This window comes from Scomber japonicus, chromosome 19 (genome assembly GCF_027409825.1).
Source record: "Scomber japonicus isolate fScoJap1 chromosome 19, fScoJap1.pri, whole genome shotgun sequence".
Taxonomy (NCBI): domain Eukaryota; kingdom Metazoa; phylum Chordata; class Actinopteri; order Scombriformes; family Scombridae; genus Scomber; species Scomber japonicus.
In genome coordinates, this window is record NC_070596.1 from 20,317,435 (window position 1) to 20,334,043 (window position 16,609).

A 16,609-nucleotide genomic window follows, 5' to 3' on the forward strand; every position below is an offset into this window, starting at 1 on the left:
AGTCTGGCTTCAAGTTGTGTGCTCTGTGCTCAAAAGTGTGGTCTAGGATTGTAGAAATCATCTGTGCATGTGATGGAGGAATGCACAGTGCATGTAGGGGGCGTGGTCTCAGATAGCATAGATATTCAGCTGTACTGCATGATATCTGGTTGTTTTAGTCAGGATTATGCTAAAATATTATTTTACACAACTATATTTAAGTTCCCTAATAAGAACATACCTTCAGTTTAGTAAATTCCCAGTTTATTCCCAGTTTATTCCCATTAATTCCCGTTAATTCCCATTAATTCCCGTTAATTCCCGTTAATTCCCATGGAAAGTTTCCAAGTTTGAAAATTCCCGGAATTTTGCAACCCTAATGTCGTCATTGTCGTGGTGAAACTTTTTGCAGATGCTCCTGTTGCATAGATTGCAGATGGCTTGTGTTTTATCTGTCTCATTCGAAGAAGTTCCACACCACCATGTTTGTCGCTAGTTTTGAGGATTGGTGATCGGTTTATTTAAACTCACTAATCGGTGATCGGCCACAAAAAATCCTGATCGTGTAAAGCCTAAACACAACATTAACATATTATAATCTTTTAGGTTGAAAAGGTGAGCAGATGGTTATATATAGATGTACATTCAGCAGACACAGAGCAACATCAGCATTATTTTGGTGTTTCTGTCCACCTGATGCTCACTCTCCCTCTAGCTCTGCTTTGGTTTCCTCCAACTTCTGAGGGAAATATCCGGTTCTTTAGCTGCTAACTGCTTAACTATGTTGACTTTATCTGTCTGCTGTTTGGTATTGAGCAGGTAGCACACAGTGGGTTTATGAAAGCTTTTTGGATAAAAAACAGATGTCTCCTGCTACTGGAAAAGGGTTTGATGTGACGGGTGAGACAAAGTCCTGAGTTACATGGAGATGTGTAGATGTACAGAATGCCAGCCCCCATTTGGTTGGTGCTTGTTTGTTTTGTTGAGTGTGGTGGATGAGCAGTAACTGTTCTGCATGACCTTCACACTGTATGCAGCAATTTCCCTAAGCACTGCATATTGTAATAATTATGTGAGCAAACAAATGAACGAATGATTGAACAAACACATAGAAAAACACATACAATTATAAATAGTGGCATTCAGTAGCACAAACACCAAGAAAACTGAGTCAATGCCTGTACAACATGTATGTAATTCTCAACTAAAAAACCAAATATCAGTAATACTTATCCTCCATTATATCATTTCTCTTCATTATTTTTCTGACTAATTGGCGCAGCCAGATGGAGACGTCTACTACTCCTTTCTAATGAGTGACAATCGAGTGAGTGACTTGCTTAAATAAGATGCACCAGGTCCTTTGTGGTTACTTATACTGTAGCCATTCAGCTGTTAAAGCAGAATACCCAGCACAAGCTGAGAATTTATGGAGGAAACTGAGACATAAGCTAATAGGTAATCATCTCATTTTGCAGTACATTACCATTTAGGACCTTGTGAATATGAGTTTGATTTTTTTTTTTTTTTGTGAAATTGAATTTTTGGTATGTAAGTATGAGGTGAAGAGATCATGTTTTTTTTGGATGATTACTTTACATTTTGCCAGCTACAGACATTATAGTGCATTTATAGTGCACATTTCGGTCTGAAAAACATCTATGAATGGCTCTAATAGAGAGTGTTAACAAGAATAATCTGACTTAGCCCAGTTCTCACTGTCCAGCCTGCGCTGATGAAATAATGTCTCGCTTTCCTTCACAGATGGAGGGAAGAGATGGTGACAAAGTGAGGATGGGGGCAGGAAGCACACAACAGATGAAGGGATGACGGACATGCAGGCTAGAAGATGACTTATTGTTGAAACTGACTGACTGAATAACTAACTGACTCCATCCCGGGCAGATGTATTGATGGTTCACTGCTTGAAACCCATTATGATAGCAGGAGACTGTGTTTGTCCCTCCATTAAAGTGCTAATCCTGCATCCTACACCTAACATGTTACGACAGCTTGGAATTTTTCCACCAAGTTCTTTTTATTTCCTCTCACAGCTTCTGTGAATGTGTCTGATTCGCTGTTGTTTTATTATTCAATGAGTCTATTTAATGTGGTTACCCCAAAAGAACTATATTACATTTTTATCTTTATTTTTTAATTTACTAAAGTTAGACTGAGAGAAAAAATGAGTGCTACAGAAGGATGACATACTGTGAGTGAGAAAAAGCATGCATAGGGGAGAGAGGGAGAGAATCACATTGGAGGACAGAGGCAGAGTTTGATTAGCAGAAAGACGAATGGAGACAAAGCTGAGCTGAGAGAGACAAACTGAGGTTGCAGGGCTATACGCTCTGCTGTTGTATACGAGCATTATGACACATCCCTATATACTACACCGCCTGCATGCATGTTCACTGCAGATTTTCTTTAACCTTGTGACTATTAATGTTTCTAACCTGCTTCATACTATCTCATCCTCTCACTGCATACAGTATGGATCTGCTAACTAGATAGCAATATACTGTAATTTACTGCCCCGAAATTCATTATCAACTTCCCACATGTGTGCATGTCGAGTTAATAATAACACCGAGCAAATGCGATCCATATGGTGCTCACTTTCACAATATGGTTTCTCATGTGTATCCTACAATACTATGAATCTAAAACCATATTTGGCAAAGCTTGAAGAATGCTGAAGCATGTTAATGGCAATATAAAACTGTTAAAAACAAGTACTGACAGGAAAATATAAGCTACTATAAACATTATAAAAGTCTGCTGCCTCATTGGTGCTTGAGCACAAAGATGATCTTTTTATGCTCTGTGTTCATTGATCCATAGCATGGGGGCTGGGAATTGAAAACAGTACATAGTGGTAGCATTTACACTAAGTTCTGGCAGGATACTTCTCACAGATATACCTAATAGTGTGTTTATAAAAGCTTATATTTTAGGGTGCATTATATTTAGGCTGCTAAATGCACCTTTATACAGCAAGTGATCTATTTTTACACATCCAGTGATACTGATATATCATTGAGCCATGCTGTACGTGCACTCTAAATAATGTAAGCTCGGGTTGAGCCCCGACAACAACACAACCGCCTCTACTGGTGTAACAAACAACATGGATAACAGCCGCCAGATAACAACAAGGGCGGGAGACGGAGGGGCAAGGACGTTCAGGATGAGGTGAGAAGGAGAGGCTAGCACATTAAAAATCGTGCTGCGGCCACCTATTTACATGTTATCCAAGCTACTATTCAAATCAAACGTGATGTCAGTGCCTTGGCTGTGATGCCTAAAATGCATCCGTCGGCTGAAATGGTTCAGTCGTGATATGGAAGAGCACAATCTTTTGATCTGTCAGTGTAATGAAATCATTACCAGGAGAGGGAGAGGACTAGAGCTCGGTTAAATAGTCTGAGTCAGGGAGTGTAGTGACTCAATGGAGGGTAATAATGTATCTCTCTCAGTTATGTCCTGTGGCGTATAACCTTGTGAATGTTCATACAAAAAAAAACCAGAGGCGCCTGAAACATCCACACCAGCAAAATACTCAGAAAGCAGTTAATTTGGGCTCTAATAAACATTCCCTTTACTTTGTGATACTCGTTTGATTAAATAGTTAAATATATTATATTATGTCCTGAATCCAAATTTAATATACCTACAATACAGGTGGTACTGAGGCTTTTTTTCTGAGAAACATGAAAGCAATTCCTTTTGATATCTGATTTTGAAATAATTTCACCCATCACTGAGCTGAGACTGACAGTACAACTTGTTACTCCAGATAAGCCTTCTGACCAGTGGTGATTGACAGCACCTATTAGATTTATATGTGCACAATTATATCTCTGCATTAACCTTTCAAGGTTGATACTGTGCTGCTGTGAAAAGCACCCAGCCAGAGCAAGAACAACCACGCAGCACAGAAATATAAATAAAATATACACCATAACTCTTTCTGACTCATTGTCTGGCTCTGTTTTTATATCAATCTTTTTTCTATATTTTTGTCTGTTCCCTGACTAAAATATACGCACCTCCTCCCACTGATGTATGTATCTGATGAGTCGGGACAGTCTTAACAGACGTAGGAGACTGAGGATCTTGGTGAAGCGGACGATTCGCAGGGCACGGGCTGTTTTATATACCTCCGAGTCAAAGCCTTTCTCCACTATTAAAAAGATATAATCCACTGGAATGGAGGAGAGAAAGTCCACGACGAACCAGCTCTTCAGGTAATTCATCTTGATGACCTTGGGGTCGAGGATGATCTCGGAGCTCTCCTCATTGACAATCCCCGTCCTGAAGTTCATGACCAGGTCCACCAGGAAGATGGTGTCCGAGGCTACATTGAAGATAAGCCAGGTGGTGGTAGTCTGCTCTGAGAAGAAGGTTATTCCCACAGGAATGATGATTAGATTCCCCATCATCATGATGAGCATTATCAAGTCCCAGTAGAACCTGCGGAGAAACACACACAAATAAGATTACAGTCATGCAAGGCAGAAATCATATTAGAGACAGTTGAATATAAGAGTAACACACAAAAGGTAAATAGTCAATGAAGGCAAGAAAGAACATATATGGGACTATCTGAATGGCGTTTAACATGTCATACCCAGCAGAAAAGAAATTATCAGCACGAAAACACAACCTTGGACTATCTCCAGAAAATGTGAATATGTTTTGTGAGACTAGAAAGCATTCCAGCTGTTCTTAAACATAGCTGTGCTTTGAGTTTAATACCAAAACCAACATGCTTTTTTTTCAGGTTCACCATCTTAGTTTATTGTTCTAGCATTCTACCATTTGCTAACTAGCACCACACAAAGTTCAGTTGTAGGCTAATGGGAATGTCATACATTTTGCAGGAATTTGGCCAATTACCAAAATATTGGACACCTTTAAACCCGGACCTATTGTTGGCCCTAAATGAAAAGTCAGGTGATCACCAAAGTTATTACCACATATCCTGAGGATGGTGAATGTCAAAACCAAATTTCATAACAATCCATCCAAAAGTTGTCAAGACTCAAAATCACAATTGTCAATCTCATGCTGGCACTACAGATAAAGTTAAGGGATCTCTCAATCTGGTTAGATTCATCCTCTCGGGACCGTGCAGGTCTTCCAAAATGTCACAGAAATCAATCCAATATTTGTTAAGATTCAGTGTGGATTAAAGTGGTGGACCGACTGACCAACATCCCCAGAGCCCTTCCTCTAGTGTGGCTAAAAACTAAGTTATGACTCTAAATTTCCTGCTCTGGGAGTTCTACAATCAGCACATATTATATTACATGTGACATGCCCATGTGTTTTAGTAGAAAATTCTTTAAAATTGCAGTCTGTGGATGTGCAAAGGGTGTTATGTCCTCACAAGCTACCCCACTAAGGAGAGCCAACAGCAGGTGCAGCCCTGACAGCTACATTATGCTTGAGTTGTTTCCAAATCTCTTTTAAGTCTTTCGGCTGTCACGGCCTCAAGTTAACTATGATTTAAGGACATCAAAAAACATGGTGCAACCACTTACTGTATGTATGTAGGGCCCTGTAGTATGAGACCCTCTCATTCTGCCTGGCTGTGTTAATGTCCCTGCCCACTGTCTTGTGATGAACAGGGCCACAAGTGATTCATCAGCACCCTGCGCTTTTCACGAAGTGTCCTGGGCTCCGATAAAGGCTGAGCAACCATGAATGAAAATAGATGCTTTCAGGAATCCTATCTCGTGCTAAAAACTCTCCACTGACGCCATCCTTGCTGCCTGACTGCCTGCCTCTGCCTTGCCATCCATCCATTGCTGTTGTTGAAGATGGAAATGGACTGACTGGCTGGTTGGCAGGCTGCCTGTCTTTGTTGGCAGACTGGCCACCCAGTAATGGATCTGTTTGAATAAATTAACCCAGGGCCTTGGCTTTATAAATATCCACAGATCATGTGTCTGAAAATTGTCTTCACTTCAACTAAACAGCGGTCATCTAGATGGTTCATAATATCCACCACAGGTATTTTTACACCAGCAGGCATTGAACTGAGGCCTGTGGAGTGGCCTCTTCATATGGAGAACCTTGACTTACTGTAACACCTTGATTGGGACATCAAAGAAGAGAAGATGATGCTACCATTAAGACTACTAAATCTTAATGGTAGCAACATGCCGCAATGACAATGATCATGAGAATCATAGGGTCAGTTATTTATTTGTCATAGATATCAAAATGTTTGAATAAGAGGCTGCAGTGTAGACATCCACAATAATTAATCATTTCAATTGATTTTTTTATCTGAGGGGAAAAGGAACAAAGATAAACCATGATTATAAACATATGTTTAGGAATTCTTTCAGTTTGTAGAAAACTATTTTAGATGACTTAATCAGTCTGTAATTAAGGAGCATAGCTGTAGGAACACTTTGAGAAAAAAATAAGTAATTTATAGAATGTTGTCAAGTACCATTTTCAACAATAATAATATTGAATACATTATTTCTCCTATTTTAATTTTGTGAAAACAATGCAATACCTTACTACATTGACAATATAGTATCAAATTCAATTAATTTGAAACCACGTAGCTTATGCTTATAGCTGGCTTACCACAAGTAAACATCCTGATTCTGCTCAACAGCTCATTGCCAGCATCTGTTAATTACTATGCTCCAAGGATTAGCAATGTTGGATGTTTTCCATTCTGGTATCGACAAATCCAAAAAAATGAGAGCCCACATCTCTTAGATATCTATTTCTCTCATAACTTGAGTATGTGGCATTTACACTATAATAAGTTGGCCTCTAGGACGCCAACTTATTTATGAATAAAACATTGTGTTTCTCTCCTTGAACTAGAAACTATAAAACAGGAGGCAGTAAAACATACTGAATGAACTCACAAACTTAAAGAAGTCATGTAAACCCTGAAAAATGCAGAGCAGTCCAGATGTCTAAATGTAAGCACAATCCTCATTTCAAGCCAAATCTAAGGCAAGTGCCCCCTTTTTTAAAGAGCCAGTCACAAAGCGTGTCATTGCAGTCAGCCACAACAAATGCTCAAACACTGCATCCATCATTGTATTAAGCTCTTGCTTCAATGCTCCAACTCTGAGAACGCACGCAGCCCCAGCTAAAAAAGTAGCCGCATGCAGTGCAACCGGCTGTAAACCCATTTCCAACTCCAGCAGTGCATTCAGACCCCTGTTTAACTCCTGCTTCATTTTTGGTTGCTCCTGCAGTGCACCTGGACACACCAACTGACTACTAATTGATAAAAGTTGAGTTAAAGAGTTAACATTACTGATTCCTCTACTAAATGCATCCACTCTTTATAAATTGGGAAAGAATGGAGAATGTCTCAACCCAATATATATCCACAACACGATATTTTAAACAAAAACCAACCACATGACACATGCCTCACTATACAACAGCCCCCTTGGACTACTTTCTGTAGAATCCAAAAAAGACAAACCATGGCGCTCTGGCAATCATAGACATCACTGCTGTGGTAGATTAGAGAACCTGCTGCTGTTTAGTGCAACCAGCACCAGTGGAGGCGGAAGAATTACCATCACAACAATCTTGCTCTGTATCAAGCCAACTCATTTCTTCCTGTAGGTTTCCTCCCTACAACAAGTGCTTCATCATAATCAATGCCAGACCACTCCTGCCAAGCAACAGAGGGAACCCCACACAGTCTTACTCAGCATAAGACCCTATCCAATCTGTAGTCTAACAGTTAAACTGTGCTACATTCCTATTCAACTCACTTTAACCTGTCATTGAATCTTTAAGTACTAAGTATTATTAAATTTGGGCCTGTGGACACCCAGTCAAAGAAGAAACTATTATATTAATTTTATAATGTGGGGCATATAAATCTTCAAATTGAGGAATGTAATTTTAATATTGTTAATGTATGTTATATACATGGTAAGAATAAATAAATTATTATTAATGATATGGAGATATTTCCAAAAAAAGCAGAAATTCTCGGCAAAACTAGTTAGAAATACCAATATAGATGAAGACATTTTAATGATGACATAAACTGTCTGCAATAACTGCAATGTGGCATTTTAACTATGATCATATAAGAATTATAATGGCTAAAACACATCCATGTGTCTTGGCCAAACAGACACCCTCTTTAAAACAGACTATGAAAGAGTAGTCGTTTACACTATGACAAAGGTATCTCCTTAGCATAACCAGAGGTGTATGAGGCCATGCATGAGGCCTCTCTCAAAATCTATGAATAATGAATATTACTAACCTGCCATTAAACTTTAAGCAGCCACTGTGTACAAAGAATATGTTGGATATTGAGTTTCAAACACTCCCTAAAAGCAATATAAAGCCTGTGTGAATAGTGGTGTCATTCATGGACTGTACTTACGTAAGACTTTTCATTAAAAGACTGTACAATGTTTTTCGTTTTCTCTTTTTTGGTCATATAAAAAGGTTCTATAAAAAAGAATAAAGGACAGTAAATGTATAATATAATATAATAACAGTGAATGATAGCTACTGATACATTCTTATAGCAAAAACCAAATAATAAAAATAATTAAGTTGTTAAATTAAGCCCTACAGATGAGAACAGATTAACTTTTAAGCCAAAATACAAGATGACCTACCAAGCAAAGAGTACCCTTGCTGTCTATCATCTATGCACCAGCATGTTAGGTAGCTTAAAGTGCTGGGGTATTACCTCACAGTACCACTTTCAAGCCAGAAGGCAAAATCTCTCTGGCATGGAAGGGTTGTGTCTTTACACTGGTTAGAGGACAAGGACTTCCTCTGAAAAACTGCCCTTTGGAAAATGTCATGACGAAGGCCCCTCAGGGGGCTTTCACCAGCCTGAGTTAGTGAAATGTTTTCTAATACAGCAGAAATTAAAGGACACACCACCATTAGGCTGTTAGACTCTGCACTTCTGACTGAGTATGTCTCACTGGGAGGATGCAGGTCTAGATCACTCCCTGTCACTTGTGGTACCACACGTATAGGTTCTCAACCCCATTCTGTTTACCCTCTACAATGCTCCCCTTGGGATGTCATCAGCAAATGTAGGATGTCTTTTCTTTGCCATGCTGCTCCTAACCCTGTCTTAAGGTGAGAAAGGGCTGGATGAGTATATATATCCACCAGTTAAACAGTACCAACACTGAAGCCCTCATTATTGGCACTCAATGTCAGAGTCAATTATCCCCCATAACTAATCTCACCTTTGACAGCCAGGATATCCCCCTCTATTCCTCACTCACCAATATGGGTGTTAGGTGTGACCCTTAGGTGACCATATAAGACATCTATGCATAACCTCTTTCTACCATATCTAAACTCCGCCCCTGTCAGATTCAGAACAGAGCTGCCAGGATCCTGATGAAAGTGCAAAAACACAAACATATAAACACAAATTCTGTTTTCAGTGCACTGGCTCCCTGTCTTCCTCAGGCTTGACTACAAAGTCCTGCTACTAACATATAAATCCATGAACAGACAGACACCTCCCTACCTACAGGAACTGATCATAACACAAACCTCCACCCACACCCTCAGATCTGCCAACAGCTCACTCCTCTGGGCCCCTAGTACTAAGCACCGCACGATGAGGGATCAAGCCTTCTGCTCTGCTGCACCGGGCTTGTTACTAACCATCTCAGACACAGACCCTAGACTCTTCAAAAATGCCTAAAAACCTTTTTATTCAGGAAAGCTTTTTCTTAATTCTTGCTGTTATTTTCTTTATGTTGTGTGCTCTGTGTTATTATTACTGTAGCACTTTGTGTTTCACTGTGAATGTAAAGTACGGTACACATTAAATGCATCATTACCATTATTATTATTATTATTAATTGTTATTTCTGATCCATAATCACTCACTACAACGCTTTACTTCTGCACTTTTCTAGGTCCTTCATACCCCAATTGTTCAGTGCAGTAACAGTGCAGAAAATCTAACCCATACACTTAAGACAGCCATTAATTATTATAATAAGTAATAACCATAAAGAAGGTATGCATATTACTGAATTATTCATGTCATAACCTTCGGCCATCTTTTAGAGAGGGTCAATCTCCTTACATAATTGTTTTCAGAGACTGCTAAGCTCATTGACTGTTGTGTTGTGCTACTAATCCTTACCCACCGTTATTGTACATCTGTGTGTGTGCATGTGTGCACACGGCATGTGCATATGCCTTTGTTTTTGTGTGGGTGAGGGCAGGATATCCTTGTTAGCATTATTCTCGTGTGCCTACCTAGCAACTACCTAGCAAGTGCAAGGAAATTGTAGAGGTGCAAGAAAAATAATAGGGGCCCAGGCATATTCAGGTGGTTTAGAGCCGTCATGTCCATTGTGTTGTATTTCATTACTGCACTAAAACAAGCAAAGGTGAGGGGTGGAAGCACAACTGCAACTTTTAGTGCAGTAATTATTTAGCTTGGAATTGATCTTAAATAAAAAGCTCCAGCTCTGGATCAGTAGCAGAAAACTGAAAGAACCAGAGTAGTGCATACCCAGACTTGCTCTGACTTCAGGACCATGGACAGCTCTATGTTCAAGGCAGAGGCAACAACAGACCTGGCACTTTACATGTGGCTACAGCAGTAAAACTGTGATGACTGTCACCATCAAGCTGTGCCAGGGGACACTGGTGCACAGAATGGGCCAGATGAGATGCTTAATTGGTGAGGTGGTGAACTGTAAACAAGCAGCTTGTGGAGAACCAGTCCTGCTTGTACCTGATCTCATCTGTTTCCCATTTGAACGCATTGTGTTCAAATGTTCAACAAATTAGAGCAGGCAGGCTGTTTGTCTGGCTGGGCTAATTTGCTACAATGCTTATCATGAATGTGTGACGATATAGTCTAGTCGTTGTCTTTCACCAGGCAGTTTCACTTACTGTCTCACTCTTTGGAACAACAGGACAACGCACTTTTGGCTTGCTTAGGTGAGAGAATAGCTGCCAAAGAAAATAAACAGCCTGTGGGCCAATCATGTCACTGTGGCATTTAGAAAATGCCAAGAAAGGAAGAGTGGCATGATCCTTCTGCAGCTCCTTTAAAACAAACACACATTCCATCACATTTCTTCAGCAGGGCAGCTTTAAAAATATATTACCCACACATTAGTCTAGTCACATGTTTGTAATTATAGCCTATGATTAGATTCAATGATCAATTTCCTCTCATTAATTCAAAAACCACGGCCATCTTCCCCTTAATCGTTCCCCTGCACGATTTTTACCGCATTCTGTGAGATTTTTTTTCTTGCACACACACACACAGGCCCAGCCGTCTTACCGCCGCCTATGAAATGTTTACAACCGTGATGGTGCATCGGCATTGTCACGTTGTGTGCAGGTACTGTCGCCCCTATAGAAGCTGAATATGTCGCAATGAGGACCTGACACTGTGCTGTTAAGTGTGCAACAACCAGAATGGGTGCGCTTGTGTGTGTGTATGTGTATGTGTGTGTGTGTGTGTGTGTGTGTGTGTTTTCAAATCATGACATTCACCATCATTTTTTCCAAGGACATTTCACACTGATACACCTTTGTAGCCTTAAACACGTCCCTCTCTCTATTAGGCTATGATAAAAATGCCGCAATGAAACACACACATGCACACACACACACACACTCGCAAAGCACATTTTGACAGTGAAGCCGTCAGCCAGCGGAAGCCCGATTGCCTAAATACAGAGGTAGATTAGCGCTTTGGGGCAGGCAGGCTGTGCGTGTGCTGATGACAGAGCGTTATGTGTGAAAGTGTACAGCTTGCAGACCCTAGGGTGACGGGAGGGGTGGATAAAAAAAAAGGGAGGGAGGGGAGAGGGTGAGCAGGTGTCTTTTCCAGCCCTTACCTAAAATCGCTATATGGATGAATGATCCAGTATCCGGCCGTTTGAACCCTCTCTTGCTCTTTCTCCACGGCTTTCTGACTGCCGAACATACGCAAGGAGAACTTATTGACTCCGGGCTGCATCATGGCCCCAAATTGCCTCTGCATAAAACCAGATTGCCTGGCCGCCCCCTCCAGATCGTCAAACCCGACCATGGCCTCTTCCCTCTCCCCCTTGAAGCCCACTGAGTTGCCATGGTCCTTGTTCTGGCTCCCCGTGTTATTTTTCTGTATCGAGTCTTGCCTCTGAAAAACATTATTCCCATCCGCCTTCTCCTCCTTGTTGCTGGAGAACGAATTAGATTTGTCTTCCATGGTGTTCTTAGTTTTCCCGTTTTTCTCTGTGGCCAAGCGTTCCGTCTCCTGCTCGGGAGGACTGTGCGTAAAACTCGAGAGGACCCGCCGAGGGCTCTCCTGTTTCTTTTGATGTCCTTCAAAACTGTTCAGCTCCCCTGCCTTCAACGCGAGTGCTGCAAACTGAGACAGAGTGCCAGAGAGCCCGGTGGATCAGGTTTCTTGGGTTACCGCCATCTACCGACGGCCCGGGCTCCTACCGTCCAAAAGCCTCTGCCTCGTCTCACTTCGCACGGCACTGCGGTTTAACTGGCACATGCTCCTGCACCTTATTTACATAATGTGTCTCATGATAGCGCCCTCCTCTATCCACATATGTCACCAGTTTCACACATGACAGGAGGAAGCCAACATCATGGGAACAGATCGATTGTAATTCAGTGATATATGAAGTCAATGAAGACGTGCTGTTTCTTCTTGTTTAAAAAAGAAAAAACAGTTGATACACCATGTGTGCTTCCTGTGGCTCGGCTGGCAGCAGGTTTGTTCACTACTGAGGAGAAGACAACACGGTGAAACATATTGTTATGTCGGCGTGATCATACTTAGTGTCACTGGTCATGTGAGAAAACTACATGAACATTTTGTGGAAATCACACCTTGAAAGGTGTTGCTGATATGAGCCAACATTTAGAGTTTGTAGTCTGCAAGCTACTTGTTTGTGGCACCTTGCAAGTAGACAATATGCTCCAAATAAAATCACCTGCATGGTGCATTTTAAACCAGAGTTAATTAGGCAATAGCTAAAATCCTTTTGATGCTGTATAAATGAGGGATGACCTCTTACACCCTCTTAAACGTCTAATTCTTCCCACCAACCTTCAATTTTAGTTTTTTTCAAACACCATGTTCATTCAGACATTTCTAATTAAATTAGTGGGTTCATTGTTGTTTTCATAAACCAACAACGTTCACAGAGGGCACCAGTCCAAATAAAGGAAGGTGATTACTGATGAACAAAAGAAGGGGAAAAAGAAATGACCTACACTGTGAGATTAAACGGTAAACTTGAAGGAGGACAATTTGGGAGATTTGAATTACAAAACAGTGAAACTGTGCTCTAAGAAAATAGCAGGGGAATGAAGTGATGGGGGAGGAATATTTATCATAGATAATGGGGAAAGCAGAAGCATGGAGCAAACAGGATGAGTAATGGTATTTGAAGGAAAGACAGGATGAAAATAACTGACTTGGGAAAGTGGATGAAGAGATGCAGAAAGAGAGAAAGAGAGAGCATGCAGAGAGCACCCCAGCTCATGCTTTCCCCATGATGGCATCGCTGCAGTACACATGACCCATGACACACAAATCCATCTGCTCAACTAGACCTATGGAAATGCAGTACATATAAGATCCAGAATATTTTACATTTGGTTGAAGCTGCAGTAATGCATTAAATGCTACCACCTCCATGTCAAGCATACTGACATAAAAATAAGATTAGATATGCTTGATTGTCATACAATTACATATAGAAGGAAAAAGTACTCAGATCATTTACTTTAGTAAAAGTAACAATATTAGACCAAAAAAAAAAAGAATTACAAATAAAAGTTTAAAATGCTAATTAACTACAAATAAAAAAGCAAAAGGGAAAGTACTCATGCAGAATAGTGGTTGTCATTGTTATGCAATTGGATCTTTATTACTGATAGGTTAACAAATAAACAGATATAGATTTTCTTTTATATAAATGTAGTGTAAAAAAAGTACAATCTTTCCCTGTGCAATGCAGTGAAGTGATGATTCAAGATAATGACAAATATTAAAAGCACAGTATTTTTATTTTATAGTTATTATAGTTGAGACTATATAATGCTATGGGTATGTGATAAATACATTTTCACAGTTTTTTCCCTAATCATTTTCTAAGTGCACCCTTTAATATGCTGCTGTTGTGATGTATCTCCTGATGTCAGTACAATGAAACAAAACTGAAGGTTACAGCCACACTAGCTGCTCTGTGAAGCTGTAATTAGGCACAGCTGCTAAAATGCTCATAATGACAATGCTAACATGCTGAAGTTAAACCTGGGGTGCTGCCCTTGCCAAAGGAGTTCACGCAGTGCTGATTAAGCCCATCACCGCCAGGTAAATCTCTCTGTATTTAACAGTATACAGATTTTTTTAATCTCGTGTGGGGTATGCCATTTCTATGCTGGCACACTAGTAATGATGTCTTTACATCAACTAGTGATTCTAATAATGATTGGTTTCCAGCTAACCAGAAGTAAGCAAATGTTATCGGACAGAATGGATCAAATTCTGATTTTAAAAAATAGTCATTTTTCAGGGGTTGTGACACTCAAAATAATTTATCCTGCATTTTACAGCTGCGAGGCGGACCAGCTTACACATGTTCTCATAAACTTGAGTCGCATCCAGGTAACTACTAGTGGCACTGCCAGGAGGGGGAGACAGGAATTCCATACTGCAGGTTTAAGTAGGGATAATGATTAGCATCTTAATGTGTTAGCATCTGAACATTAGCTAATAATCTTTAAACACAAAGTACAGCTGAGGCTGATGGGAATGTCATTAGTTCTGCAGGTATTTAGCTGTACGCAAACTGTTAGACAAATTAAAATTTTGATGATGTCACAAGAGGAAAAATCACAGGATCATCAAAGTGGTCATGAATGTCTGTGTTAGATTATTTAACAATCCATACAATGATTGAGATATTTCAGTCTGGACCAGTCAACATTATCATCTCTGAAGCCTCACCGCTGAAAACAGCAACTTTCAGACTGACAGCGTATACTGTACTTTAGATTATTAAAGGATTATACCGTATACCAATATATTCATCTTTGAGAGACTTTTATCTTTGTACATTTTACCTTGACTTTTACTGTGAATTAAAAATTGCATTAAAAATTTTGATTGATTTTTAAATAAATAAATATATTCAACCACTTAGCACCAGCTTTTATAAAATCCACATTAAAAAAACAAAAACAAAAAACAACAGAAACACTATTAACTCAATCATTCTATTGGCTGAGTCAAAGACCACCATTCACAAAGGTTAAGTCTCTTTCCACAACGCGGCATTACATACCCACACAGAGCCCACACACACACACACAGTCTTTTCATCGCCACACAAAAACCTCAGCTGGCTGTGTACATCACTAGAGAGGACATTAGCTGCGATATTATGCATGTTTGGTGGTGAATTATTATGTAATGATCCAAATGTTATCCTAATTGAAACAGACATCCCTTGATTTTTTTTTTGGTGGTGGGAGGGGGTTATGCTTTTTCTCTCTCTGCTAGGTTTGTATTGGGTTGGATTAGTTGGCATGCCAACTGTTTACCCTACACAACGCTTGTGTAACTTCAGCTACACAGTTAATGGGGCAGGGAGGGGTACTGAGAGAGAGAAAAATGTTGCATAAGATTTATGGATTAAAGTAATACTGATATTGAACAAAGTGCAAATCCCAGATGTCCCATTCACGTGTCAAGAGAATAAATACAGCAAAAGTGAATTTACCAAGTGGAGATTGTGTGTCACAGATGAAGATGGATTCATGTAGGGTAAATCTTAATTTAGATTTGGCCAAATCTCATCATTCATTTACAGCGTTACCAAGCTGCAGGATAACTCTGTTGAATTAAAAAAAATCTCAAAAGTGAACTGTAATTATTTAGATTTTCGCTCACTAAATTCATGCTTTTGTTTGACCTCCCAAAACTGATACTTCTAAGCTTATACAGTTAAATGCTGTATGTTGCACCAAGTTTTAGTCAATCACATTGGGATATCATTTTGCCTACTATATATCAAAATACATAATATCCAAAAAATAGTGGACCAAATATTCTGCTTCCTTGCAAGATAACATGAGTTACTCATTCCTCTGATTGTTTCATTGGCCCTGATGAAATTGCATTGTGTCTCTAAGATTACACCCAGTCATCTCTGCTTACAGTCAATACCTCATCTGGACATGAAACATTACATGTCCCTGCACTGCCAGCCATTGCTTATGCCACAAATAGCATCAGCAAGATACAGGATGGCAGCATTGTGTTACAATGCCCCCCTTAGCCCCTTTTCATTTTCTGCAAGTCACTCAATGTATAGCCAGATTATTGTACCGAGAGGCATTGTTTCTGCTCACAACATTTTGAATTAAGCTTAAAGTGACATGGGGATAAATCATCTGTGTAGTGTTACTGTATCTATTGCAGTAAATTTTGAAAGTAAATATATCTTTTCGTCCATTGTAGTGTTACTGAAACATCTGAGAGGCCGAGCTCAATAACTGACACAAATTAAAAATACAAATCTTCCACCTCCTGGGCCAGACATGACTACTAATTCACTTGTCCTCTTTGGACTCT

At 39.8% G+C, this 16,609-nt stretch overlaps 1 protein-coding gene across 1 annotated transcript in view; it reads right to left on the bottom strand.

Moving 5' to 3' along the window:
* Window positions 1-12,214, bottom strand: part of LOC128380274 (potassium/sodium hyperpolarization-activated cyclic nucleotide-gated channel 1) — a 70,589-nt gene extending 58,375 nt beyond the window's left edge. The window contains exons 1-2 of the mRNA XM_053340021.1: window positions 11,862-12,214; window positions 4,032-4,455 (exon numbers count right to left, since the gene is read on the bottom strand). Of these exons, the coding sequence (XP_053195996.1) occupies window positions 4,032-4,455; window positions 11,862-12,214 (777 nt within the window). The remainder of the gene's footprint in view (window positions 1-4,031; window positions 4,456-11,861) is intronic.
* Window positions 12,215-16,609: the final 4,395 nt, after the last annotated feature.